The sequence below is a fragment of the Neofelis nebulosa genome, chromosome 1 (assembly GCF_028018385.1).
Source record: "Neofelis nebulosa isolate mNeoNeb1 chromosome 1, mNeoNeb1.pri, whole genome shotgun sequence".
NCBI classification, from domain to species: Eukaryota; Metazoa; Chordata; class Mammalia; order Carnivora; family Felidae; genus Neofelis; species Neofelis nebulosa.
Window position 1 is genome coordinate 172,661,179 of NC_080782.1, and position 24,548 is coordinate 172,685,726.

The 24,548-nt window shown below is 52.0% G+C and overlaps 2 protein-coding genes and 1 long non-coding RNA gene across 4 annotated transcripts; 1 reads left to right on the forward strand and 2 right to left on the reverse strand.

Moving 5' to 3' along the window:
- Positions 1-271: 271 nt before the first annotated feature.
- ZIC2 (Zic family member 2) lies at positions 272-5,310 on the reverse strand. Of its 2 annotated transcripts, none has more exons than XM_058743817.1 (3): positions 3,900-5,309; positions 1,948-2,111; positions 272-1,722 (listed from the first exon to the last, which is right to left on the reverse strand). In XM_058743817.1, exons 1-3 carry the CDS (start codon positions 4,969-4,971, stop codon positions 1,363-1,365), a joined length of 1,596 nt encoding a protein of 531 aa, XP_058599800.1. In that variant the 5' UTR covers positions 4,972-5,309; the 3' UTR covers positions 272-1,362. The 2 variants fall into 2 exon arrangements, with proteins under 2 accessions (XP_058599800.1, XP_058599809.1); XM_058743826.1 differs by having other exon boundaries at positions 1,605-1,759; positions 3,900-5,310.
- Positions 5,311-12,064: 6,754 nt separating this feature from the next.
- On the reverse strand, positions 12,065-15,472 carry LOC131520116 (uncharacterized). The gene is made up of 2 exons (XR_009265934.1): positions 14,914-15,472; positions 12,065-12,582 (listed from the first exon to the last, which is right to left on the reverse strand). It is a non-coding gene; the product is annotated as an uncharacterized LOC131520116 (long non-coding RNA).
- Positions 15,473-15,621: 149 nt separating this feature from the next.
- On the forward strand, positions 15,622-24,294 carry ZIC5 (Zic family member 5). Its single transcript, XM_058743809.1, has 2 exons — positions 15,622-17,205; positions 21,533-24,294. The coding sequence occupies exons 1-2, from the start codon at positions 15,750-15,752 to the stop codon at positions 21,973-21,975; spliced, it is 1,899 nt and encodes a 632-aa protein (XP_058599792.1). The 5' UTR covers positions 15,622-15,749; the 3' UTR covers positions 21,976-24,294.
- The last annotated feature ends 254 nt before the right edge of the window (positions 24,295-24,548 follow it).

Sequence of the window (24,548 nt, forward strand, 5' to 3'; positions counted from 1 at the left end):
GAAGGTTCCAGCCACCAGTCCTCACAGGGCCCTTCCAAAAATTTAATTCACTCTCAGCTACAAACAAAGGACATAGAAAATAATTTTGAGACTTTCTGCCAAAGGGGCATTTTGGCCTGGTTCCTATGCATACATATACCTTCCTCCCTAGAAGGTAAGGTGGTTCCTCCCCTTCATTTAGGCAGCTGTTCCATACCCATGTCAACCCTCAGCTGCCCCCTTCCCCTTTTTCTTTAAGAACTCTGCTAGAAAAAAAAAAAAAGTATGTTCATGCAGTTTCAACACATTTTATTATATTTCTGTATGCATTACTCTCAAAACATATCACAAGAAATGATCAAACCACTTAAAACCTTCAAATAAAAAATCTGAAACAGTTTATGCCCACAATTGTACATATTTATAGTTAAGAAACATTCTTTATAAATATTGTTTCCTCTGTAGCAAGTTAATACCATAATTTAATTACAAATGGATAAATATGGTAACGGGTATTTACAGAAGGAAGGGTGTTATTACGGAAAAGCTAACGGCACAACGTTTATTTTCCCCCACAATCTTTCATACAGGAACTAACAAATTGAACTTGCAAAAGCACTAAAACATCACATGTAAACCCAGCTAACAGAAAAATACATTCACAAGCGTTGGTGGTGGTGGTGGTGTGTGTGTGCTGTGGATCAATGTGTTGAAGAAACAGAAGGGAGACTTTGGCACGGCTCGGTTTTTTCCAGTCTATAGTTGCATGAAGTTTACAATCAAGTTGCCTCATAAAAAGGAACACAATATTCAATACCACGATACAAAATAAACCATTTTCTTCCACATTACTTAAAAAGAAACCGGGTGAACTAAAAAGAGAAAAGAAAAAGCCCATCACTTGGGGAAGAGAAGGGAAGAAAGGCAGGGAGGAACGCAATCCGGAGAGTTATGAATGGACAAACTTCTATACACCAAGAAGCCATTAAAACCACCTTGGAGAAGGAAGGAGTTCGCTATGTACAGTTTGTCAGAAGACTGGGAAGTGGGTGAGAAGGAAAAGAGGGCATGGGGGGAAGGGAAGGGGGTTTGGTTCAAGATTTTTATGGGTTTTTTTAATTTTTTATTATTTTTTTTAAAATTTCTTATTTTATGTTTTCAGCGGAGACTCCGGAAGGGATATTTTTGCTTTTCATGCCTAGATTATTTAAAAACAAAAACAAAAACAAACTTTTAAAAATCCTTCTGCTGGTAAAATCATTTTCATCATCATAAAAATCAGATTCATAATTTTAACAACACATCACAGGGTGCCCTCAGCGCTCGCCACCGGGAGGGCTGCGCCAGGGCGGGGACCGGGAGAGGAAGAGACGCCCCGGGCTCTCACACGTACCATTCATTGAAGTTGGAGGAGAGGCCGCTGTGGCCCCCGGCTGTCCCGCTGCCCCCGCCGCCGCTGCCGCCGCCGCCCCCGCCGCCCGCCCCGCCGCCGCCCCCGCCGCCGCTGCCTCCGCCGGAGCCGCCGCTCGCGCCGCCGCCGCCCGAACCTCCGCCCCGGTGCACCGCGGACACGGCCGCCGCCGCCGCCGCCGCCGCTGCCGCCGCCGCCGCCGCCGCCGGGGAGAGGTTAGAGCTGCTCTGGGGCTCGGCGCTGGGGGACACCAGCCCCGGGGGCGTGGACGACTCGTAGCCTGAGCTGGCGGCTGGGGAGGACTCGGAGCCCTGCGGAGAGGACTCATGGACCTGCAAGACAAAAGCCGGGAGGGGAGACCAAAGGGGACTGGGTGTGAGTGCAGCTGCTGTGGGGCCGGGCTCCCGGGGGAGAGCACCTCCAAGAAAGGCCCTCCCCGCCCGCCGGGGCCCCGGGGAACCCTGGCCTTCCCAGGCTGGCAGCGGTTGTCCGCGCCGGTTGGGAGCCGGCGCCGCGGGCCAGCGGCCTCACACTCCTCCCGGCCTCCCCGGTGGTACCTTCATGTGTTTCCGCAGCGAGCTGGGGTGCGTGTAGGACTTGTCGCACATCTTGCACAGATAGGGCTTATCGGAGGTGTGGACGTGCATGTGCTTCTTCCTGTCGCTGCTGTTGGCGAAGCGCCGGTCGCAGCCCTCGAACTCACACTGGAACGGCTTCTCCCCTGTGGACAGAAACAGGGGCGCTTGCTGCCCACACCCAGACCTTCCCGGAGCCCCCACCCACTCTGGAGGGAACAAGGCCGCTGCGAGAAGGAAAGAGGAACTGAAGGGCCTGGGTCCCTTAGCCAGGTCGGATCGCCTCTGTAGCTGAAGATGAAATTAACTGCCTTCCCACCTGACAGTCCTGCTCATTTATGTCATATTTTAATTGTCTTCCAGACTAACACCCATTTCCTGAGATTTATAATGAATTTGGGGTAGCACCCCATCCTGCCCACCTTTCTATAGGGCTCCTTGGATTTGCAGCCTCTAACAAATTGGTCTCGCCATGGAGAAGCTGTTATTATGACAAAATATTTAGGGCATTATCAAAATCACACAGGCTGCTGGGCTGCTGTCGGTTTGTCTCTGGGGCCAGTAGGCAATTACATTTGGAGTTGCTATGTTGTTTGGGGATGGGACTGTGGATCATAACTGAGCCAGTATTTTTCATCCAAAATTCTGCAAATTAAATTAACCATTCTTCTAGTCTCACTTCCAGTCATTTAAAAATAAGCAGGGGGGAAAAAAGGTAAATATTAGAGATAAGACAACATCTAGCGATTGCATAGGCACAGGCTGGGCAGTGGGGGGTGGGGGCGTCAGCAAAGGCTTTCAAAATCTCCCTGTTTAATTTTCTGGCGGTCCCTGCATCCTGTTGCCAGAATTCCAAATGCTTGGAGTCATTTAGAGGTGTGAGAACTCAAACATCGTTCCTCTTGGAAAGGGGGCCATTTAACGTTAAATTCCATTAGCACCTAAATTGTTTTTTAAAGACATCCGCTCAGACACAGGACTCGAAAGCATTTCATGCAAATAAATTTCTCAAATTTTAAACCTTGTTAAAAGCTTGTCTCGCACCTCGGCTCCCTCCCTTCCCGGAAGAGAACAATAGGCCGCTGGCGCATCCCCACTTTGGAGTAAATATTGACGGGGGAAGTTGCTAAAACATTTGGCTTTCTTTTAGGAAATCGTCTGGCACGATTTTGGCTGGGACCTGGTCAGAGATGAATAATCTATGAGGCGAGAGGCGCGTTCTCTTGCAGCTCCCTCTTCTCACGCGATTGCCCCGCGGGGCCGCGCTGCCCCGGGGTTTTCTCTGACCGAGTTGTTGGTCCAAGTTTGGAATCGCAAACCCTCTGGTGCCCATCAGAGACTTTCACAAACTATTGCGAATCCACCGTAAAGCCCCGTGACCTACCCCTAAATAGGCTTTAAAAACACTTTTTTTTTTTTTAAACAAGAAATGCTCTACAGTTTCGGCTCGCATCAGACTCATTTAATGGAAAAACAATCCCGGGAAGGACGTTTGGACCCGGAGTAAAAGAAGTGGGAAAACACACAAGCCACCCAACACAGACACACAGCCGGAGCAGAAAAGCACATCCAGACAAGCTGGCAAAATCCTTTCTAGGCTCGATTCCCGGGCGCCGAGTTGGAGAGCAGTTTTATTTTGTGCGTTCTATCTAGAACGGAAATTATTAACCAAGGCTGAGCAAATGAAACAACTGCATCACCCAAAACATATATTTGATGTTACACTGATCACTTAAAACTCAGTTTCCGTACATGGAAAAACCCAGCCCGATACTATTCTTTCATTCCAATAAAAACAAGCCGCTGGCTGTCTCCCGTACACAAAAACACCTCCCATCCGAGAGCAGGGGCTGGCGGTCGGCGCGTTTCCCCCAGCCAACCAACCACAGCCTCTCTCCTCTCCGCGCCCCATCCCTGTCCCGGCCCGCAGTTACCTGTGTGGGTCCTTTTGTGGATCTTGAGGTTCTCGGAGCGCGCGAAGACCTTGCCGCAGCCCGGGAAGGGGCAGGGGAAGGGTTTCTCGCCTGTGTGCACGCGGATGTGGTTGACCAGTTTGTATTTGGCCTTGAAGGGTTTGCCCTCGCGCGGACACTCCTCCCAGAAGCAGACGTGGTTGCTCTGTTCCGGGCCGCCGACGTGCTCCACGGAAACGTGGGTCACCAGCTCATGCATGGTGCTGAAAGTTTTGTTGCAGCTCTTCTTGGGGTTGCTCAGCTGCTCCGGGTCGATCCACTTGCAGATGAGCTCCTGCTTGATGCACTGCTGCCGCATGTAGCGGAAAAAGGCACCAGGGTGGTGGTGGTGGTGGTGGTGATGGGCCGCGGCCGCTGCCATGTTCATACCCATGTTCATATTCATGGGGCCGTACTGGTTGTGGAGCTGCGCCGCTGAGTAGGGGTCGGTCCGCGGGCTGGCCACCTGGCGGTACTGCTCCGAGCGCCCGAATACCTCGCCCGGCAGCCCCAGGCGCATCTGCCCGTTGAGCACATTCTGAGAGCCGTGCGGCCCGTGCTGCTCCGGGAGGCCAGGGAAGAGGAGGTGACCCTGCGCGTCCGAGTGCGCATGGTGCAGGCCGCCGGCTCCTGGCCCAAACAGCCCATGCTGTCCGCCGCCCGGCGCCGAGTCCCCGAAGCCGCGGCTGCGGAACAGGAAGTCCCGGGTGGAGTTGAAAGGCGGCCCAGAGTAGGAGCCGACGTGCGCTGCATGGGGCCCGAGCGCGGCGGCGGCGGCGGCAGCCGCAGCAGAGCCGGGGTACGCGCCGGGGCCCTGCGACGTGAACGCCGAACTCTGGCCGGGGGACAGCTCGTGCGCGCCTGGGTTGAGCTTGAAGGCGCCCATGTGCGCGGCCGCCGAGTCCACGAAGCCGTTCTGCGCCGCGGCCAGGCTCAGTTCGCGGTCCTGCATCTCGGCAGCAGCCGCCGCCGCCGCCGCGGCCGAATGGTGATGGTGGCGCGCGAAGCTACCCACCCCGATGGCCGGGAACTGCGGCCCCGCGTCCAGGAGCATGGCCAGCGCGCCCACCCGCCCCGCCGGCCCCGGCGAGCCCCGCGCCTCCTCCGCTCCCACTCCCGCCCCGCGCGCTGTGCGTCCAGCGGCCGCCCGGCTCCGAGCGCAGGCGGCGGTGGTGGTGGCGGCTTCAGCCCCGGGAGCCGCGCTCCTGCGCCCGCCGCCTCCGCCGCCGCCGCCTGGATCTGCCTCCGGCGGCCGGGCGCGGAGCGAAGGCGCGGAGAGGAAGAGGAGGAGGAGGCGGCGGCGGAGGAGGCGCGGGAGGAGGAGGAGGAGGAGGTGGAGGAGGAGAAGAGTCCAAAGCCAGGCGGAGAACCAAAGTGTATTAAAGGAGCTGCGGCGGGGGCGGGCGGGCAGGGCAGGGGAGGGCGGGCGGGAGGAGGGAGCGGGAGGGAGGTGTGGGGAGCTCAGCGGAGAGGGGGGCCAACGGGGGGCGAGCGCAGCGCCGAGGCCCCCACCCCTGCGCGCACCCGCGCGCGCACGCACACACTCACTCGCTCACCAGCCCTGCGGACCAGGGGCCCGGCAGCACCAAGCGGCGCCGGCAGAATGAAATCACAGCAGCGGCGGGGCCACGGTGCCCGAGCGCGGCGTCTGTGCAACGGGCCAGGCAGGAGGGCGAGGAGGGGACGGAGGCGAGCTCTGCGCTCCGCGCCCCGGCCCGGCGCGTCCGAGGCTCCACCTGACCGCGGCGGGGGCACAAGGGCGGCGGGCGGAGGCCGGGCGCCCGCTCCGCAGCGCGCTCGGTCGGCCGCTCCCTCCCCCGCGGCCCTACTCGCGCCGCCCCGTGCGCGGCGGGTATTGTTCGGAGCCGCGGCCGAGGTGTTTAGCCCTCCTCGTCCTCCGCGCTTGGCATTGGCTGCGCCTCGCGTAGTAAACTTGCAGCAGCCACGAATTCCCCCAGATGAAGGAAGCGGCCGAGCCGCTCCCTCTTTCTTTAAGTTGTGCGGGAGGAGGAGGAGGGGGAGGAGGAGAGATTGGGGCTGTGGGAGGGGAGAAGGCTAGCAGAGGGAGGGGAGGAGGGGAGGCTAGGCTGAAAAACAATAACAACAATAAAAAAGTGATCTCTAGCTCGCTCGCTCCCTCTCGCCGGTCGGTTCGGGGCGCTGGACCCGGAGCCGGCAGCCGCACTCCTGAGGACCGACCGGTGTCCGAGACCCGAGCAAGTGCGAAGAGGCCAAATCAGGTCCCCCCTTTTCTGCTGCGGTGGGCTTCGTTCGCCACCACCTCCACCTCTGTTTATTTCGGTGGGCGCTACAGACGCCGCCGCAAGCCTTTTTTTTTTTTTTTTTTTTTAATTTTTTGTCTCCTCCTTTTCCTCTCCCCTCCCCCGCCTCGCCCCCACGTCTCCCGCCCCGGCCTCCCTCCCTCTCCCCCTCTCTCCCTCTCTCCCTCCCGCTCCAGGCCGGGACTCCCGTTCACACCGCCCCTTTAACGGCGGCTCCCGCCCCGCCCGCCCTTCCGTCGCGGCCATTGGCCGCCGAGGCCCCGTCAATCCGGTGCCCCCGCCCCGCGGCTGATCCGACACTCCTCCCCCGCTCTCCCGAAGCTCCCCGCTGCCCCCGCAGCCGCGGATCCCGCGGATCTTCCCAGCCAGCCCGGCCTGCCAGCCTACAGCTCCTCGCCTGAGAGTCCGGCGCCGCGGCTCATGTTCGCGGCTGGCCGCTGCGCTCCCTGGAGCCAGGAGGCCGGCGTAGCGCTGGCCTGGGCCGCAGGGTCACTGTGCCCTTGGCCGGGTTCGGAGGACACAGCACCCTGCACTCGCGCCCTTCTGCAGAGGCCACCGACTCCCCGGGGACCCGAGCCACTCCTGACGGGCACCGAGAGCGGGCAGTCGTGGTCGCTCGAGAACTTGGCTAGCAACCGGGTTCGCCGGGCGAGAGGTTTCCACGCGCCGGGACTCTACAGGCCCTGGGCCCCGTCGGGAGAGCGCGGTGGGGAGCGTCCCGAGAACCGGTCCCCTGATCGGTTGGCACGCTATCTTCTCCCCCCACCCCCTTTTTTTTAAAAAAAACTTACTCAGTGGTATTGAAAACACAGGTGCTGGATGGTGGGCCCAGGTAAAACCAGACTTGCCCGTTCCTTCTGGTCTCTGGACACTCACCCAGACACCACCCCCCTCCCAGGCTGTGGCCCCCTCCCCCAGCTCGGCGCGCTCTGCTCCCCCCGCCGCTCGCGTCCCGCTCCGATTACAGCAGTAAACACTGGGCAGCGGCCCCCGGGAGGGAGGGGGTTGATTGGAAGTCGTTTAAAGACAGTGTTATCCTCGGGGTGGATGCCCAGATGCCCCAGCCGCTGCCACCGTGGGGTGGGAAGTATGGGGCCGGCGGAGGCGCGCGGCCAGGCCAGGCTCTGGCTGGAGTTTGACCGAGGGTCAGGCTCAGGGCCTCCAGAGAAGAAACCTCCAGACCGGTAGGGCTTAAACCTGCTAGAAGATATTAATCACTGCTTCTCCTGGAGCGGGGAATGCCTCCGCACCTTCGGGCGGTGGCGGGGCCGGGTGGCTGCTCCCTTCGCTGCGCCAGGCCTTCCTCGCAGCTCTGGGGCTACAACCGCCCCCCTCTCCCGGCCTCCCACCCCGGCTCCTGGTTGGCCGTTGGGGACATTTCCTATCCCGCTGCGGAAAGCTTGTGCTCCCAGAGGTAACGGGAGAGGGTTACCGCGGGCCCGGAGGCTGCAGAGGTGTGAATGAAAGGCCTGAAGCCAGAGCCTTCCTTCGCCTAGCTGGCTCCGAGAACTGCTTTTATTTACAAGTCTATGGGAGTTGAAATAAAATTCAAGTAAGAGAAAATAATCAATACGCATTTAAAATGTTCATGTTGAAGTGAATCAACAAAAACGCGGGAAGACAACTCTTGCTCGCTATTGCTGGACGAACCCGGGCTTTCTATCGCCGGCACAGGCAGCCTCTCCTGGCTTAAGCGGGTCTCTGCAGGTCAGAGCTGGCCGCAGCCCCTTGCTTAAGGTGCCCTGTGCCATCCCGCTGCCCACCCCTCATTGCGGTTGGAGGGTGGCAAGAAAGAAGGAGTCTTGGTCTTCTTGTCTGAAACCCCGAGATTTTGTCTGGAAGCTGGAGATTCTCGCCTTACCTGAAAGGAGGAAATGTTTCTCATTTCCACACACCTCTCTCTCTGTTGGGGGTTGGGGGCGTGGGCCGCAAATACCAACCCCCTAAGCAGAAAGGGCATTGAGAGAGAGAGATAGAGACAGAAAGAGAGAGAAAGAGAGAGAGAGAGAGAGAGGAGAGAGAAAATCTCCAGGGAGAAAAGGCTGCCTTGCTACATTGAATCAATAAAAAATTGCCCAGTGCACAGCCTTGCACACTTGTTTACTTTATTCATCAATTTATATGGGGGGTCGGAGTGAGGGAGAATATTGGAAAAGCTTACTCCAAAAATATTTACAAAATAAAATATTTTTTTGTATGGGCATGAGAATTGCAGTCCTGGACATCTGAAAACCTCCCTTCCCTCCTTTTCTCCAGCCATCAGACTTCAAGTTTTCCTCCTTTCCCACTTTCTCGCCTCCTCCCCACTCCTCGGTCCCTCTCCTCATTGCCCCATTCTCTACCTTCGCTTTGATTCCCTTTTTGCAGCGCCTGCGGTTCGGGCTGGCGCGGCTGGGCGCTGGCTCTCGGTAAATTCCGGGGGCCGCGTGCAACCGGGTGGTGGGGCAGACTCCTTAATTCCCGCCGGAGAGCCCGCGGGCTGGGCCCTCCTGACTATTCTTTCCCGGCTCCAGTTCTCTCTCTGCAGGACACAGAGGAGCGGAGCCAAGTTCAAAGTCATGTCGCCATACCCTCTTAGAAGTGTTTTATTTCTCTACAAACCGCAAAGCCCCTTTCCCTCATAACACACTATTCTTTTATTATTATTATTATTATTCTTTTTTTTTTTTTTTAAGGAAGAAAAAGAAGAGCAAGAAAGCAAGGGGGGAAAAACTGCAAAGGCTTTCAGAGTCATTGCCTCAAAAGTAGATTTGGGTTCCTTGGCGGAAGGGAAAAAAGCGGCTAGGCTCCGTTCTGTACCTTGTAAGTGATCAGTTTTTCAACAGGTTTCAGGAAGGGCCCGCCTTGGCTGTGTCAGACCCCCGGGATCCACAACTGTTTCCATCGGGCAAACATGTTCCCCGTTTGTAAGTTCTCCAAAATTGTTCTTTGACGATCTCATCGTTTCCCACCCCCCCCCCACCCCCCGCGGGGTGGGTGCCTGGGGCTGGACAGAGTTGGGGCTTTGCTTCATGTGGATGGTCCCAGACGGCCGGCCCATGGAGGGTCTGGCGTCCATTCTCCCCTGCCATAGAGAATTTGTCTTCAAAAACGGCAAATCCCATCAAACACCCGGGCACTCATTCGCTGAGCACCTCGTTGTGGTTTGTGGGCCTCTGTGAACGGTTGACTGACTTCTTTTGTAGCATGACCAGTATTTTGTGTGCACACATACATAAAAACAATGTGTATGTACACAATACAACATACTCTCACACACACACACACACACACACACACACACAAAGGTATATCTTGCCAGCCAGGAGAAGCCAAAAACAAACAAGCAAACAAAACTGACCTTTAAATTGGAAAACATAAATACTCCGTGTCCATACCATTCAAAATTTTAATTTCCTCTTAAGGAAAGGGGTGGGAAGGGGGTAAAGATGAGAAAAACAAATGTGGAATCAGCTGTCTATATACACCAGGCCAAAAAAAAAGAGGATTTTAGCAGCATCCTCAGTATCACAGACTCATAAATTCAACAAGATCATCAACAGGATATTAAGTTGCAGGGCACCTTTGATTCAGTCCTCTCAGACACTCCTGGGCTGGGCGACCCCTGACCCATGAAGGACCACATGTGTGGTGGGGGAGCCCCCTCTGTGAAACCCACCTAGAACAAAAGTTCTTTGTCAGAGCTTCAGAGAAGTGTAATGTAAAGAGAGAGAGAGAGAGAGAGAGAGAGAGAGAGAGAGAGAGAATCTGCAATGTGAAAGAAGGGGAAATCATGAAAATCTCAGCCAATGTTGTAACTTTTAAATACCATTTTTTAAGAAGGTGGAGGTTGAGTGGAGGTGGGGAGGTACCATAGGATAAGGCCCTCTCCAGTCTGCTAAAAGAACTTCTTCCTACAGTTAAAATTTACTGTTCTGTAACTGGGCTTATAAAAACTCTCTATATAAAATATATGCTCCCTGGCAGTTTAGTGATAGGGATGCAAATGTTTGTCTATTTGTCATTAGGGACTCAGAAAGAAAAAAAAAAAGTCGCCATTTCTATCTGACAGTCGTTGTGGTTTTGCAAAAGGAAGAGAACTAATTGTCCTGACTTTGTCCCCTCTTTCCTGATGGGAGGTGTTTCTACTGCAAAACAAAGCAAAAGAAAAACACACCCCAAACAGGAGGCATTAGCGTACATGAATGTGTTTAATTATTTTGAGGACCGTTATCCTTGGGGCTCCCAAATGAACCACATCCAGGGAGGCTGAATACTGGTGACAGGAGAGCAGTTTTCCAATAAACTGCAGTATTATTGCAATAGACTTTGTAATACAATTTATGCTGTCATTCATAAATAACAATGCCATATGTCAACCATATTGCTTACACAAGTAAATCCGTCAACGTGTCAGTATTTGATTTGCCTCCATGGCTTCTTCAAATATGGAAGTATAGGTATTGGAAGGGGTGTGGAATGGCAGAAAGTGCCCACAAAATCTGAGATTAAAAAGAAACCCACACAACCTCTGCCTCTCCTTTACCTCTCATCCAAAAACATCCTGAAAGATAAAGAATGGGGGGGGGGGGGAGAAGCACATCTGGGATCCAATATAAATAAATATTGGGTGGTTATATGGACTGTGAACACATAAGAGAGTTTTGTGGTTCCTGCTTTTACCTTCTAAGTGTATTTTAAAGCACAACAATTAGTCATTTCCCAAGAAATTACCAATCCTAATGGTCATATGTGGGTCAAAGGCCATTCTCCTACAACCCCCATCTCTGAAGGTAAAAATGATTGATAACCAAATGAGAATATTTGATGACAGGCCAATTTTACTCAAGTTATTTTTTAGTAATGGGGAAGTAAAGAGAGCCATAATTTTTGAAGGGCTTTTAAGCACCAAGGTCAGTTAGACATGGGATGGGTCCCATTTTTGACTATCCAAAATAAACAACCCCCAAATCTAACGTTTCAGTCACGCCTACAAAGTCCCAATCTTGTGCCCTAAAAAAAAAAAAAAAAAAAGAATTCTCATCATTAAGCCCATGTACATGGAACAGGGATCATAAACTTTAGCAAGAAGCACATTTTTAGGTTACTCTTAGCCCGGCTGGTAACCGTGAAGCCTGAGGAATCAGGGTGAGCTCAGAAGGGCGGGAAGGAGAGGCAACCTTGGGAGGGACGCTCAGAGGGCTGAAAATTGCCCAGCTCTTGGGAGCACCCAACCCCCCAGGGCTGGCTGGCAGCTCACACGGGGTTAGATCTGGAGTGGTGAAGGCGGAAGTGTGGGGATCTGGTACCTGCCCAGTGCAAGCCAAGCTTGGGGCCGAGAGAGGTGGCAGAGTACCTCACTGCCTAGACGCCTAGCCAGCCTGATTTGAGAAAAGCCTTGAACCCAAAGTCCTCATCACTTCGGGCATGACAAAGCTCAATGAAAAGGAACATTTGTGGGTCCCTTTGCCCACCTTGCGCGGGCTTTAGAGAGGTCTGAGTGTACTCCTTCTCCACTTCCTCCAGTATCTGCTGGCGTAACCCTCCTCCTCCCGGTTGAGCACCTACTGGCGCCCTTGGGCTGGGCTCCAAAAGTGTTCTGAACCCCGGAGTAACTCGGGGCACCCTGTTCACCCTTGAACCTGGCTCTGGTGCGGCCCAAATGGCACTAGGCGCTCCAAACCCGGCGGGCACCCTGTCCTTCAGCAAGGAGGACTTCCTCGCTGAAACCACGCGGGGCTGGCGAGCGGTAAAGCAATTGCAAGGGCAATGAAAGGCTGCTCGGTGGGTCCCCCAGATCCTTTCTTGTCCACCTCGCCGTCCCTAGCTTTCCCCCTCCCCCCGCCTGCAGAAACAATCAAACAAAGGCTCAAAAGCCAGGAAATGTCCAATTCACTTCCTTTAAGTTTATTAATCGCCCACACCCATCACAAGGAAACTTGGCTGTGCTCAGTGACGAACGGAGGGCGCCGGGGAGCCTCAGTCACAGCCTCCCTCCCCCTTTTGCGCAGCGGGTAGCCATAAGCGCCAGCCTAGGCATCTTCGCGACCGGGTCCTATTGCCTCAAGGCAGCTGAGCGCGGCGGTGCTGCCGGGTTCGGGCCAGCTCGGCATTTTCTGTACCTCCTCAGCCTCCTCATGCCTTTGTTTGGCTCTGGGAGAAGGTTGGGATTCGGGGTGCAACAGGGGAAGTCTGAAAATCGATGCTCCCCAGGAGCACCTGTTGACCCCAGAAAGGGCATTTCCATAGATGGCCACGTTGCTGCTGTCTCCATACAAGCATCTCCACTGCAAAAGCGCAGACAAGGGCATGAGTTTTAGAGTCGGCCCTGACAACCATCACCACCGCAGAAATATGGGGCTGAATCCACCGACGGAAACTGGCATAACGACTTCTATACCCCCCTGTTTAAAACAAAACACAACAACACCATTATTATTATTTTCTTCAGCGCCCTAGAAATTGCTGGTGTTTATTTAGGAAGTGTTACACAGTTATTGGGTCCTTAGAAACTCGGGAGGTTTAAGGGGGGTTGATTTGGCTCCCAAACGGCTTGAAAAAGAAACAGCGCACCTGGGGTCAGGCGGGTCATCACAATAACAAAAAGCGCGTCTACAAAATAAAAAGCTCTTTTATAAAGAAAGGCAATCCGGGAAATCCACTGTGAGCCTTCCTGGTGACCATCTAGCTAGGCCTATTCTCAGGTTTAATTGGCAGGCAGTTTATTGGCGCCTTATTGGTGTTGATTGAAATTTTGCTCCCAGTTCTTTCTTTTAAGAATTAGCATCTCAAGTCGATTTACCTGAGTCAATTATCTTTTTAGAGTCTGGGTTTGGCCATAAATTTGCAAATATTCATTAAGCGTACTTAAATATCTTTCTTTCTAATCATCATCCAAATCTCTATTATTTCCTAAGAAAGTCTTTTCTTTTTTAAGGCTTCCATAAAAAGAAATTGATCAGGGAGCTATATTTGAATTAAGACATATTAAATCGACGACAGATACATATCATGCTGTGTTTAACAAGAGTTGTACAAGGAGGCGGGTTCCAGATTCCGCACGGCTCTGCTGTACCATTATTCACATTTTTACAGCCTTTCCTTCATGCCTTCACCCATTAAACCATTAAATTTCAGCAATTCAATAAAACAAAGCAGTTATAATTTTGAGGAAAAGCTATTTTGAAGGGGGTGGAGGTACTCATTTTATTGCACAATAAAAATGCTCAATAGTCCATATTAAAAGGTAGGTTGTGCTTATTTTCTTCTTTCTTTATTCGTTCATTTTTTGGTTTGTTTTTACTTATAACCTGCAGGACTGAATGCAATGCTGCCATTATGGAAGTAGTGATGCTCATTGCCAAGAAATTCAAATAAAGGAAACTCATTTGAAATGTCCTGAGAATGGGTTAAGACAGTAGTGACAATTCCAAATATGATGCTTTCCCCATTACCCATCCACAGAGATGGCAGTCCGTTCTCCACTTTTGCCTGGTTGGCTTGAGACGTTTTGAGTCTTTGAAAGGAAAATTGTGAAAGGACTCATCCTCTCCAAACGCAGATGCGGATTTTTGTCGCTGTCGTTTATTAATTTTTTTCATTGTGTTTGCACTCATGCCTTTCTTATTTCCCCGTATTTGAACTTCATTGAAGCCGAAAGAAAAAAAACTATTTGAAATTTGATTGTAGTGTTTTCTTTGTTTGCTTGTCAGTTTTCTAAGAGGAATGACATTCCCAAGGCTTACAGTGAGGTTGCCTGTTAAACATTGCTCACACCGATGTAAATGGGGCCATCGAATCAGTTCTTTTGAAAATATTTCTTACAACTTCCCCGGACCATCTCTCGGGACCATTAAGATGATGTCTTTATGCAGTCTATTTTTACTTGGACTGCAAATGAATCAAGCTGGTAACTTGTTTTTTGTACCTCCCCCCAAGAAAAAAATTCACATTTTAGTCAATAACACTTTTTTTAAAAACAATTTTATGCAAGGCAACAAAATAAAAATTAAAAACCCTGACTTCAATTTTTGAACACCTTGGAACATCACAAAATCTTAAGATGCTTTCTTTTTAAGAGCTGACATGACACTTTTGGGCAGCAATAACCCTGAAATTTGGGGATGCCACATTTCTCTACTCCCCCCAAAATGATGCAGGAACCTATCTCTTTTTGTCAAGTGATTTGATAACAAATCCTTTGAAAAGGATGGGACTCGCTTCCCCCCCCCCCCCCCCTTAAGGCCAGTTTACAGTTTTCAAATAAGACATCTCGCCTCCTAGGTCAGTATATTAGAAAACAATGACAAGGTAAGAGATTATTCTAATAGTAAATACATAGCAAAGGTATTGCTTGATTTTAAAATATTCATTTTATTGGATCAGTTTTAATTTATGGCCCTTTCAAAGAAACTGAGGCGCACATAAGGAGTACTCTCTGGGCCGAAAAGAGGAATTCTGCGTGAAGGATATTGTTTATTTAGCCGCTTCCCTCTGGAGAGCTGCTGTTTGGCCTGCCCTGCCACTGTATCTCAGAAAGTCAAAAGTTAGAATCGCTGCCGGGTGTTGCCTCACCCCCACCCCCGTACATCTAATTGGAACTGGCAGATCTAGAACTGACGATCAGTGAGATTACACTTCAAGCCAACTCCTTTGAACCACGTTGAAAAGGACTGCATGAGCTAAGAAGTCGAGGTAAACGGTTCCTTTTCGGGAAAGATTTATTTTGACTTCACCTGGTGTCTTGCGGAGCCAAATCACTTAAGTTGTTTTGCAACCAATAAGACTTTAATATCTTCCCTCATTCTGCGCTCTACTTGAGCGCCCGGCAGACTGGATGTCCTTCCCAAATAAGAAGTTTCTAGCATCACCTCTACAAGTATGACGACCGGCACACGGTTCACCTTCCTCTTCCGGAGAGCAGCCCAAGGCTCTTCCAACGGAGGAGGTAGAAAGTGTTTGGATGCTGCTGGGGGAGTCGCTGCGTGCGGTCAGGCGGAGGTTTTTGAAGTTGGGGGCTCTCCCCCAACCCCCTTTGTCCCGGGGTGGGGGGGGGGGTGGTCCTCAGCCCTTACCCACCCTGCGCCCTGCGGCCGCGTGCCGGCGCACGCTCTCCGAAAGGCGCGTCATGGGAACGCTGGGCGCTGCGCGCGCAGGCCCGGCACAAACTTTCTGCAAGTGCAACTTGGGCATCCCCTGGAAGGCGGGGACGTAGGGCTCCAGGGGAGGAGGGGGCGCGAAGCGAAGGCGAAGGATGCTGCGAGCACGGGGGCGGATCCCCGCTGGGCCGAGGGCCTGAATGGGAGCCAATCCGGCAGTCTTGGCTGCTGTCAATCACGATGTTCCCTCCAATCCCACCCATGCCATTTCCAAAATCTCGGTCCCACTGTGCAGCTCAAATGTGTTCTCTCTGCCAATCGCTGGAGGACAGAGTGGGAACAGGAATACGCAGAGTTAGGAGGCCAGGACAAAGAAGTTAAAGAGAGCCTAATATATACATGTTTTTGAAGGTGGGCAGAGGGAAAAAAAAGTCCCCCCAGTGAGGGTCTATGGGTCTGATTGTGTAGTTCTGATGGAGCCCCCTTTGAGCAAGAGGAACCCGCCAGCGCTGAGATTAGCGGATTTGGCAACGGCTCAGGCCAGGCCGCTTCAGAATATGACAGGCTTCCCGGCGCTGGCCAGCCCGCCCGCCCACTCCCAACTCCGAGCCACAGCCACGCACCTCCGCCCTCGGGACCTGAGCTCTGACCCCGGCGTGGCCATCACTCCGCTCGGACCCGAGCACATGGCCCAGGCGAGCGCGCTCGGCCTCAGCCCTCCCTCAAAGGCGCTCCCGGCACATCCCGAGGCGCCGGCGGCCGCCGCCCGCGCTGCAGCCTCGGTCGCGCACCCCGGCGCCAGCACCTACCCCGGTGACGGGGGCAGCGGCCGCGCGCAGCCCTCCGCGCCCCCGCCCCCAGCCCCTCCTCTTCCTCCCTCCCCTTCACCCCCTCCTCCTCCCCCTCCCCCTCCTCCTGCCCTCTCGGGCTACACCGCCACCGACAGTGGCGGCGGCGGCAGCAGCGGCAAAGGCCACAGCAGGGACTTCGTCCTCCGGAGGGACCTTTCCGCCACGGCCCCCGCGGCGGCCATGCACGGGGTCCCTCTTGGAGGGGAGCAGCGGTCTGGCACAGGCTCCCCCCAGCACTCGGCCCCGCCTCCTCACTCGGCTGGCATGTTCATCTCGGCCAGCGGCACCTACGCGGGCCCGGACGGTAGCGGCGGCGGGGGCCCGGCGCTCTTCCCCGCGCTGCACGACGCTCCGGGAGCCCCCGGCGGCCACCCGCACCCGCTCAACGGCCAGATGCGCTTGGGGCTGGCGGCGGCAGCGGCAGCCGCGGCGGCTGAGCTGTACGGACGTACCGAGCCGCCCTTCGCGCCGCGCTCCGGGGATGCGCACTACGGGGCGGTGGCGGCCGCTGCAGCCGCCGCCCTGCACGGCTACGGAGCCGTGAACTTAAACCTGAACCTGGCGGCGGCTGCTGCTGCCGCGGCAGCCGGACCGGGGCCCCACCTGCAGCACCACGCGCCGCCCCCGGCGCCGCCGCCGCCGCCGCCGGCGCCCGCGCAGCACCCGCACCAGCACCACCCCCACCTCCCAGGGGCGGCCGGGGCCTTCCTGCGCTACATGCGGCAGCCAATCAAGCAGGAGCTCATCTGCAAGTGGATCGACCCCGAGGAGCTGGCCGGGCCGCCACCGCCACCGCCCCCGGCCGGCGGCGCCAAGCCCTGCTCCAAAACTTTCGGCACCATGCACGAGCTGGTGAACCACGTCACGGTGGAGCACGTGGGCGGCCCAGAGCAAAGCAACCACGTCTGCTTCTGGGAGGACTGTCCGCGCGAGGGCAAGCCCTTCAAGGCCAAATACAAGCTCATCAACCACATCCGCGTGCACACAGGCGAGAAGCCCTTTCCCTGCCCGTTCCCGGGCTGCGGCAAGGTCTTCGCGCGCTCGGAAAACCTCAAGATCCACAAGCGCACTCATACAGGTGGGTGTCTGTCCCCGGCCGCGCCGCCGCCGCCGCCTCCCGCGCCGCCGCCGCTTCCGCCGCTGCTTCTCTTCCTCCTCCTGCTCGCCTTAATTTTTCCCTCCTTCTGCTGCTTCTCTTCGCATACGTATAACCCGGACATGTGACTTCTTTTTTTTCTCTCCCCCCCTTTTTTTCTATGAATAAGTAATTCGATAGCACACACAGGCCCCGCGCTGGGTTCCCACACGGTGGAGTCTCCAGCGCGCTCGCAGCCCCTCCGCCGGGACCGGCAACGCGCTCCAGACGCCGCCGCCGCCGCCGCCCCGGAACAGAAGCAGCAGCAGTCGGAGCAGGAAGGAGCCCAGGACGGTCGGCAGCCCCCATTCGCCCGGCCCCGGGAACTTGGGGAGGGCGATGGGGAAGGGGGACCGGAGCTGGAGCCGCCCTGGTGGCTCTTCCCTCCCCACCTGGTGGCAGAGCCCGCACCGTGCTCCGAAGCGCGGGCGTGCGAGGGGGCACGTGGGATTTACTCCGATATTGAGGCGACCAGGCCCAGCTCAATGTGGCCCTTCCAGGAGGGGAGGGGTCCTGTCCCTCCGGGGCGTGGTGCAAAATGCCATAGAAATGCGCCCTTGGGGCCCTGAAGACCCCCTCCCCCACACACACACACACTCACGTTTCCCACACATACATCTTCACGTGCACACAGCACACAACTTCACACACCCGTATCTCACATACTACCCCCCCCCCCCACACTTCCTGGTAGCTGGAACACCCATATGCCCTGACACGCTTATCTTCCACATACACCCTCACATACGCACACTTCCCCATTTACACACCTTCATACATACCCATACAGTATCATACAGCTGTCACACACATTTTATCACACATACCCTGCAAGGTGCTAGAGAACTTGGCTTTGTCCTTTCAAAGAGGATTCTATTTGGAGGAGGGCAGGGTGAGCTGCAGTCACCTGCGGTCCTTGGTACCTTCCCCCCCGTAAGAACTTGGGGGAAGCCCCCAGCGCTGTGGGGACCCCTCCCATCCCAAAGGCGGCTGCGGCGTGGGGCGGTGGGGTGTTTACTGTGGGTCGTGTGCCTCCATCGAACGTACTAGCGCGTTGGGCGGAAGCGCTGATGAGCTCGAGCAGTCGGGATTTATAGGGATAGACAATATTACCCCTCGGAGGACACTTAAGTAACTGGAGTTTACATTTAGTAATTACTTGGCTGATTTATCGGCGCTGGGCGGCGAGGAGGCAGCCGCCGCGCGTGGGCCCAACGCCTGGCCAACAGCCGGAGCCCGGGGCATCAGGGGGTTCTGCGTGCAAGCCGGGTCAGGGTGGCCTGGGGCTGGGCCCGGGGCCTGGCTCCTCCCGGCCATCACCTGATAGGCCTCCTGTGCACCGATGCTGGGCTGGGAGCACATCTTTCCGGGAACTCCGTTGGCCAGCCCCCTGCTTTTCTAATCGAGATGGTCCACCCTAAGGAATTTTCCAAAAGGAAACTTCCCACGAGGCTCTCGGAAAAACTCCCTGGCCCGCTTAGCCAGCTGTTTGCCCCTGTGCCTGGCACTTGCCGCCAGGACAGGGGCCTGGAACCGTAAAGGGGGCTCGCGGGGCGCGGGAGGTGAAGCCGCCCCCAACCCCGTCCCCTATGGGCACCCTGAAAGCAGAACCTGCGGCCTTGGGCCTTTCCCGCCTTTGCAGGCCTCGGAGAGAGAGTGGGCCTTTCCTTCTCCGCCGCCGGACCTGAGGATAGTTTCTCCCCCCGTGGAGCACGGAACTGGAACTTGCTGGCGCGGAAGCTGCCACGGGTCGCGGCTCCCTCCGACGACAGTCCAGGGGGAGAGGGGCGTGCGCGCGCGCGCGCACGGCGGGGGCGGAGATCCCGAGCACTGCGGGCCCCTGGGCAGTAGTGTTTTCTGGTTTCACGGCGTGCTCAGGGTTGTGTTTCCTGCCCGGCTGCGGGTGGCGGAGTGGTTCTCGCCGAGGCCTTCAGGGAGGGGTACCGGCGCCTCATGTTAGTGCTCAAACCGGTGCCAGGGGGTTTTGGCGGTCCTTAGGCCGCTTAGCAGTTGAGCATTGGGTGCGGACAGGGACCATTCCGGAACCCCCTCCCTACCACGGCGCTCTCCCTTTTGGGGGTTATTCGGAATCCCGGAACAGATTGATCAAAGGGAATAATCCCCCCGGCCACTCCCGAAGGCCCATTTCCTGACCCACGTTCCTCCCATCCCCACCCCCATTCGGTTTATAACCTTCCTTTGGGCCAGACTCGAGTTCTCTGGAAGAGGGAACTGGTAGAACAGAGAGCAGCTCACGTAGCCTCCTTTACTCTCTCAGATTCTGCAAGTAGTTAGATTCTGATTGACTCCTCTGTCGGAATCTGAAATGTAAACACTGGGGTTTCTCACCCTTTCCAGTTAGCTGGAATTTGCTCACTGTTCCCCGCCTAGGCCCCCTGAATAAAACAAGCAATTCTTTCACCTTTACTTATTTTTGCCTTCTATTTTCGTCCTTAATATTACCTTAATCCCTACTTTTCTACTCCCCCCACCCCCCACCCCATTCCATATCTCCCTTCTCTGGGCGTAATTGTTTCTCTTCATCGTGGTCAGTGGTGGGACCAGCAGTGCTTAGAGCTACTGTATTCTTCACAATCCGGGATCCTTAGCGAGGACGGGAGCAACTCCAAACGACACTGCACATTTGCATAGGGTGAATAAAACCACTCAAGCCTCCCTATGGAAGGAAGGCCCATTATAAATTTTTAAATAATGCTATATTAAATTAGAATTATCTCCAACTTAAAAGTAAAACTCAGATCAGGATAGATAACTGATATTTTTATGAAAAATGATTAACTTTTTTGTTGTTGTGTTATGTTGTGTTTTCCCCTCTATAGATCAGTGTAGGAAGTGTATTTGAATAATATTTAATTTCATTTTTAAACAGTATTTAGAGGTAGGGGAAGTTATAGTCCAGGCATCTGAATACCTTCAGATGTGTTAACACACTCTGGCATCCAAGCCTTTGTCATTGGTGAGATTAAAAAGAAAAAGAAAAAAAACTACACTGAAATAGTTGTATATGAAAATTCACCACAAAAATTTATGTACACTAAACTGTCTTAAATAGTTGCTTTTTGAGAAACATATCCAAAACCAAGGAAGAAGCCATACCTAGTGAGCCACCAGAGTAGGTCCTGAAATTCAGTAGAGAAACTCAACTTAATTTTTAAAAATCATTTAAATATGAGGGAGATATTATTAAACAATAGAATGTATGAGATGACTGGTTCAATTATGACTCAAATACATCAAGTTCATAGATACTTAGGTGAGAAGGAAAATTCCTACTGCTACCTGCCGTCTTCCTTTTTTGCTTTTTAATACCGAGGTGTTGTGGCTGAATTTCTAGTTGTGTTATTAACATGTCCACTCCCTGAACTAGGGCCTTGTGTTTAAAGGCATTATGCTCCTGGGGTGGTTAGAGCAGCTTAAAGGGACGATGGGCCAAAGACTGTGGTAAACAGTCCCTTTTCTGACTATTAAGTGGGGTAGAAGGCTGTCAGAATACGTTTCCGTGGGGCATCAGGTACAAGCTAAGTTCTGGTTGCAGCTTGTGGTCTTTATTCATGTTTCCGAGGTTCTGTTCCAAAGGCTCCTAATTGCCCTGCAAGTTGTGAGGAAAGCTGGGAGAAAGAAGAGGCCAACAGCCTCACCTCTGCCCACCCAGGGTTATATGAAATCTAGTGATGGGACTGTGTGTTTCACAGGTGCCTTTGTTTCTAAAGAGAACGGGGTTTTGCCTTATTTCCTTTCCCATCGGTGGAATCCTGGGGACGCTCTGAAACAAAATGCCGTTATTATAATTGCATGGCACCTCCCCCACTTCACTTTTAATTTAGTGTAATGTGCTTACTTTTCTCTTTTTTTTATATCCTTCCCCCAAGCTGTGGCTTTGGAAGAATCATTTTATTAGCATTTATATTGACAGGGGATCTGCTTGTATCCTTGCAGGTACAGACCTTGAGGGCAGTGAGGACAGGGTATCTGGGTCCTTGTTGGATTTTGGTGTTACATCCTGGATCATGGTCTAGCCATCGTCTCCCTGAACCCTCTGGTACTGCAGGGACTGACATCTAGCCACTCACAGGCCCAGTGTCCCTTCCCTGTTGCCTTCTGGAACGTAGGAATTAGGAATAGAAACCAGGCTGGGGTTGCTCTTCGAGAGAATGGGAAAATGCATCCTCATTTCTGTTCCAAGATTTCTCTCTCTCAGGTGAGGGGTCTCTGAAAAGCAATTGTTGACCTGCCCTCTGTTTTGTTGCAGGGGAAAAGCCTTTCAAATGTGAATTTGATGGCTGTGACAGGAAATTTGCCAATAGCAGCGATCGGAAGAAACATTCCCATGTCCACACGAGCGACAAGCCTTACTACTGCAAGATCCGAGGCTGTGACAAGTCCTACACTCACCCCAGCTCTCTGAGGAAGCACATGAAGATTCACTGCAAGTCCCCACCACCTTCTCCAGGAGCCCTTGGTTACTCCTCAGTGGGGACTCCAGTGGGTGCCCCCTTGTCCCCTGTGCTGGACCCAACCAGGAGTCGTTCTAGCACTCTGTCTCCTCAGGTGACCAACCTCAATGAGTGGTATGTTTGCCAGGCCAGTGGAGCCCCCAGCCACCTTCACACACCTTCCAGCAACGGAACCACTTCCGAGTCTGAAGACGAAGAGATGTATGGGAACTCTGAAGTCCCGCGGACGATACATTAGAATTTACTAGTAATAATAATAAGTAATAAGTGGGAGTCCTTGGACCATATCCTAACCTGAGACAATGCCGAGCCTGAGACAAACCCTTGACTCAGACTTGCCACCGGGTCTAATTAGCCCTATTTATTCAGTATGAAACCCTATGGTGTTTGTACATTTAATTAATTTAATTAAGATATTTGGGCTTTTTTTTTTCTTAGAAAACAAACAAACAAACAAACAAACAAAACCCAACCAAGCTGGACTTGTAGGTTACAGGGGAACAGGGCTAGGAGCAAAATGTACCAAGGGTTAATGGATATACACACTGCTGACTCAATATATGTATATTTGGAAATGAGCAAGAAAAAGCATTAAGTCGGAACTCAACACAGCACCAAGGCCCTCTGCATTTCCTGGACTGCCTCGAGATTGCCTTTAACACCATAACGAGGGCTTCTCTGGAGCCTCTTTGCCTCCTCCTTGGGCCCTATTTCTGAAAAGGCCTCTTGATTGTAAACCACACACTTGCTGCATTGCCAACAGATCTTAGACTGTACCTGTGTCCAAAAATATTTGTAAAAAAATCCTTTGAGTTCTAATAGTTGTGATTTTAACTTTCCACTCTTTTATTACTGCTCTCATCTTAACACAGTATTTTTATACGGGATTATCTCTTCAGTACCCTGCTTGTAGGATTTAAAAAGAAAAAAGATGCAGCAACCTTACTACGTCTCCGCGTATTGTGCTACTGTGATTGTTCCCGCAAAAGTGGGGACAAGAACACGCTGCTGCAACAGTCAACTGTGAAGCTGTGATATTTTATAAAATAGAAGAAATTCAAGTGCTTTCTTTTTTCTCTACGGTTTTTTTTTTTTTAATCTGAAATCTCAGATGCTGCCTTTTTACTGTGTCCAAACTCCTTGTGTCATAAAAAGATAAGTTTTAGAGAAGTTTTTTGGGATGCCAAAATTAACAGGCAAGTCTAAGGAGGTGTGATGTTGGCAACATGCCTACTTTTTTGGGAAAGCTGTTGTTTTTAAGACAGGCCAACCCCTCTTTTATACTGTTGTATCAGCCTTTTAAAAAGTCTTTATTTTTCAATACCCGGAACTGCATTTTCATGCATTTTTTCCCACCTGAGCACTAAGCACACTGAATTCTATCCCATTTGAAAACGACAGTGTGCGAAGTGTATGATTTACATGAAAAGAGGGGAGGGAGTGGCTATACATATTAAAATTTTTAAAAGGTTTCTAGTTACCACCAAACACTGATGAATGTGTGACCTTTGCCAGAGCTGTCAAGCTAGGATAAAAAAGGTCAAGGACCTAGGACAATAACTCTTAGTCAATTTATTTTCACTTCATGCAACACATCTTGTGCAAAATATAGTCTATCATAAACATCATACAAATATACTAAAGAGCACTAATTTATCCTCAGAGACCCTGAAGACACCCCCTCCCCAGGGTTTGTAGAAATTTGTTTTGTGTGCTGTGAGTGGTTGATGTAGTCTTGTCATTGTTAATAACTTGTATGTGAACACTATTATTTGTACAGTTGAATTAATTTATTTTCAGACATCATCCTTTGTTTTCCTGGAAGAGTTCAAAGCACACCAAAGAATTATATTATACATTTTGGTGAAAGATTGTCGTTTATGATCCACGGTTTATTTAAAAAAAAAAAAAAGGAAAGAAAATGGGGGAATATATTTTTAAGCTTACTTGAATGAACAACGTAATGTGAAAACCAGGACTCTTCCTGCATGTTTTTTTTGCATTGTGTTGACGAGATTATATATAGTTTATAGATATATTCTATTACTAGTACAGTGCATGGTGCTGTCACTTTGAAAGCCTTTCAATGTTGTCTTCAGATTGTTACAGTGAATATGAAACATGCAGACCCTCCTTTATAAAGAAAAAGACCATAAAACTTGAATATAAAATAATTCTACATTTTTAAAGTTTATTTGATTTTCGTATTATTCACTTTCAAAGCTCTTTCAAATAGACAAAATAAGGTATGAACTTCGGGGGGATAATTTATGTATCGTAAACTTATTAGAACAAAATATTCCTGATTTATAATGAGTTGTTTTATTTATACAACTTTTTCAATGGTAGTTTGCACTATTCTTTATTATGCTACAGGTTTATTTATTCTGAAACAAAGGAATATGTATTTTATGTATTTTGCCATGCATAGGTTTACTCTGCCACAGATTTATTGGTTCCTGATACACCTAAAATAAAAACTTAAAATGTGTACCTCCAATAGAAAGAAAGCAAGAATGATTATGAAGTAAAAAATTTAATAAAGGTATTCTTCCTATGTATTGCTCATGTTTTGCCTAATGGCATATTTCTGCCATTCTTTTACAAATAGAACAGGTTGCTGACTGGTGAACATTGGGTCTTCTTGAGCTCTTTATTTCTTAGCCTCTCCCTAGCAATAAAATATTTTTACAGCTTGGTTTAACTTACCATCTAATCTAGAAAATACAATATTTATGAAGACTAAGCCCTGTAAGTTGCATGTAACACTAACATAAATCTTAGGGGTTACTGCACTCATTTGTTAATAAT

Excerpts from the sequence above, each read along its gene's own strand:
- ZIC5 (XM_058743809.1), top strand. The coding sequence starts at position 15,750 with ATGGAGCCCCCTTTGAGCAAGAGGAACCCGCCAGCGCTGAGATTAGCG. Across the intron at positions 17,206-21,532 it reads CCACAAGCGCACTCATACAG|GGGAAAAGCCTTTCAAATGT; the intron begins GTGGGTGTCTGT and ends GTTTTGTTGCAG.
- ZIC2 (XM_058743817.1), bottom strand. The coding sequence starts at position 4,971 with ATGCTCCTGGACGCGGGGCCGCAGTTCCCGGCCATCGGGGTGGGTAGC. Across the intron at positions 2,112-3,899 it reads CCACAAAAGGACCCACACAG|GGGAGAAGCCGTTCCAGTGT; the intron begins GTAACTGCGGGC and ends TTCTGTCCACAG. Across the intron at positions 1,723-1,947 it reads CGCTGCGGAAACACATGAAG|GTCCATGAGTCCTCTCCGCA; the intron begins GTACCACCGGGG and ends TTTGTCTTGCAG.